Below are 3,345 nucleotides of genomic sequence, written 5' to 3' on the forward strand. Positions count from 1 at the left end.
GGGGGGGGGGGTCCGTTGTGCTCATTGCGCCTCGGCGGCTCTTGTGTGCGCTTGCGGCAGCTCTTGTGTGCGCTTGCGGCAGGGCGGATGGAGCGGGCAGATGGATGCGAGCGGACGGTTGCATTGATGGCGGGATGCGGCCGCGGCGGAGACCGGCCAATGGGGCGGCGGCATCCCGAACGTGTGCAACGCGGGCGGCGGGCAGGTGGGATCGGGCCGAACACGTCAGCACCACCGCGCGTCGACCGGCACCCCCGCAAACAGCCCCTAAACCGGCGCATACCACTCCATACCGTACAAAACTATACCTCTTGAGAGACTGAGATCAGCCAAACCGCGAATACTCGCTATAACTTTTATCTCTTTTCTTCCTCTACTCAATGCAACCTTTGCCTCTGTGATAAAAGGGAGTGCCCCCTGGCCAGGAGACGGGTGGTGAGCGATGTACAGTGCGCGAAACTGTAATAAATGCACTCATCGACAGGAACATAAAAGACACTTCCTATAATCTTTGCAGACGAAATGCATTCCCACAGAAGCCGCAAAACAGTGTATAACTGCCCGTAGAGGCTATCATCGGACACCCCATTCTCTAACCACTACTGCATTCCTAACCGGATTAGTTAAATTTTGCATAAAGTTATCATGTCCGGGCATGACGAGCACTCGTGAGCGAATATCTCAAACACGAATAGACGCCGCATCAATCTGATTGCATATTCGAATTACCCGCCCTCTCTTTGTCCACACCAGATTCCCCAACCCAAATCGACAACACTTGAGCCATCAGCACCTATGACTTTCCCCATGAAGCACCCTCCTCAGCTCTGAAGTAGCCCGCCTGCTACTCTCACACGCAACTACCCCCGATCCCGATGGTCCACTCTACGCCTTTCCGTCGCCTCCCAAAGACTGACAAAGAACTTCGGTTGGACAACGCCCGTCGATACGTCATCAACAAAAAGGGCTCCCTGGGCGCCGCGGCTCGCCTGTTTGACATACCTTGGTATACATTAAGGGTACACTTCAATGCGCCAGACAGGATCCCAAAAATCGCCGGGCATCCCACCACATTGCGCCGGGCAGAAGAAGTTCTCATCACGGACTCTGCCATAGAGTTCGCGCGCAATGGCACGCGTTTATCTCGGGAAGGACTCAAGGACCTCGTGCAGCACTTTTGCGAGCCCTTGCCAGAAAAACGACGTGCAACAATCCTTTTTTTGTTAACCTCCGTCCCGGGGATAATTTTTTATCGGGGTTCTTCAGGCGAAACCCCACGCTCTCGCTCAAACGCCGCTGAAATATCGAAAAGAACAGGTCGATTGCGATGTGCCCGAGAACATTGCCAAACATTACGCACGCTTGCAGCAGGCCTACGATGAATACGGAGTCAAGAGTGGAGAGCAGATATTCAACCTTGACAAGACCGGCTTTGCGAAAAGAACAGCCTACTGCGCGCGTGCGAAAGGTGTCATTGAGGCCAAGGGTAGGAGAAATTCAACAGAATTGAAGTGGTCTGCCAATGCCGACCATGTAACACTCATGCCGATGGTGTCTGCCGGCCGTCGCGCGTGGGATCTTGTTGCTATCGCATCTGGAAAGCGTGCAGAATATCTCATTCGGCCGGATGACATACGCGAGACCCCTGCTTGTTACCTTCCCGAGAATGCGCGTATTATTTCTCCAGACCCGGCTGGCATGGACAGTGATGGGTTTTACCAATTCTGTGAATGGTTCATCTTACAGACTGCAGTACTGAGAAGAAAATGTCGCAACATTTTATTAACACTGGACGGATATGGTGCGCACAAGACATTCCGGTGTTTAAATTTGTTGCGGCAGAATAAGATTGTCGTCATTGCATTGCCTGCACATTCTAGTCACAGGACGCGGGTCCTTGACTTTTCGATATTTCCCCCGTTCAAAACAAAGCTTCGAAATGCACTGAATGAGCGCATCTTGGCGCCGGAAGGATCTATCCGTAATGATATATATACTCCATGCCAGTTGATTCGTAATGCGTACAAGGAGTCCGTCACAAATTCTAACATTGTAAATGGCTTCAAAGCCTGTGGTGTATGGTTCGTGTAGTACAACTCTCCTCAAACCCTAGCGGGCGAGAGGCTCGGAGGATGAGCCGAGGGAGCTCGCGACGCGAGACGCGCGGCGCGCGGTTATTGAACGGCCGGACTTGCGAAAAGGGAGTGGCACACTGGCCGGTTACGCGCAGTCGTCCCGAGGTGCTAGATCGGAGACGACCGGTAACGGGTTAGAAGCCAACGCGCGAGAGAATACCGAAACGGCAGTACGTAGGCGCGAAAGGGAGGGGGGCAAGTCTGCCCCCCGTGTTTACTGCGAGGACGGTGTCCAGGTCTTAACCCCTCAGAGGGACGCCCGGGACACCTGTCCAATACAGTACCTGTCACTTACTGTGGACCAGGTACTGTACGCGATTGAAAATCTAGCGCCGTCATTACACTACCGCACGGATCCTCACACTACGCGCTTGCATTACACTGCGCGCGCATTATCCCCACACGGTTCCTTACACTACACGTGTACCCAAGCGTACACCTGTCACTTGCTGCGCCCGTTCGGTAATCATACGTATTACACGTGGGCCACGGTGCCCCGTGCTCGCTGCGCGCGGCCGCTCCTACTGTACACCGACCGCGGATCGGTCGTTGTACCACAGACCCCCTTCCTTATCTGTCGCCACATCCTCGTGGCGACCACATTTTCTTCCCAGCGGTCCCCTCGATCTCTTCCACAACCTGTGCGTGCGATGACCGGACGGAAGCCTCTTTGCGCGGACGAGCACGCCTCGTGGCTCTTCACCGACCTGACGGTATATAAGTCGGGTATATCGTCCGATTCGGATAGCGCGGCTTCTGTCTCCTCCCACGCGAACCCCCCAGAACCACCAACTCCAACACAGCACTCCCCCACACTTCACCAACACTCCTCCATTCCTTCCCCAGACGACGACATTCCTTTATCCCAACTCTTCCCACGACCGACCATGGACCACAGCAGCACCCCCGTGGACGCGCTTCCGATCGGTGCGCCGTCGAGCCCCGGGAGGGCTCCGGCGTTACCCGGGTCGACTCCCGCGTTTCAGCCGCAGCGCGCTCGCCGCGGCGGAACAGAGTCGACCACCAATTTGGCCGAGCCCGCGACGCGCTCGCGAGCTGATGCGTCCGATCCGGTCGCTGCGCCACCGATAGAAGAACGACCGACCTGGCCCTCGCCGCTGCCCTCCGAGGGTGTGGCTCCAAGGACAGTTGAGGCGGGTCCGGCGTACCTCGCGGTACTACCCCCGCCTCCCATGTCGCCGCTGCCTGC

General features: G+C 56.1%; 1 protein-coding gene across 1 annotated transcript in view; it reads right to left on the reverse strand.

The window, feature by feature from the left end:
- The window catches only part of CHC_T00002228001 (hypothetical protein), a 1,827-nt gene extending 1,546 nt beyond the window's left edge, over positions 1-281 (reverse strand). Inside the window, exon 1 of the mRNA XM_005713442.1 lies at positions 1-281. This exon is cut by the window's left edge and continues 1,546 nt beyond it. Coding sequence (XP_005713499.1) covers positions 1-281 — 281 coding nt within the window.
- Between the last annotated feature and the right edge of the window lie 3,064 nt (positions 282-3,345).

This window comes from Chondrus crispus, genomic scaffold (genome assembly GCF_000350225.1).
Source record: "Chondrus crispus Stackhouse genomic scaffold, scaffold_13, whole genome shotgun sequence".
Classification (NCBI taxonomy): domain Eukaryota; phylum Rhodophyta; class Florideophyceae; order Gigartinales; family Gigartinaceae; genus Chondrus; species Chondrus crispus.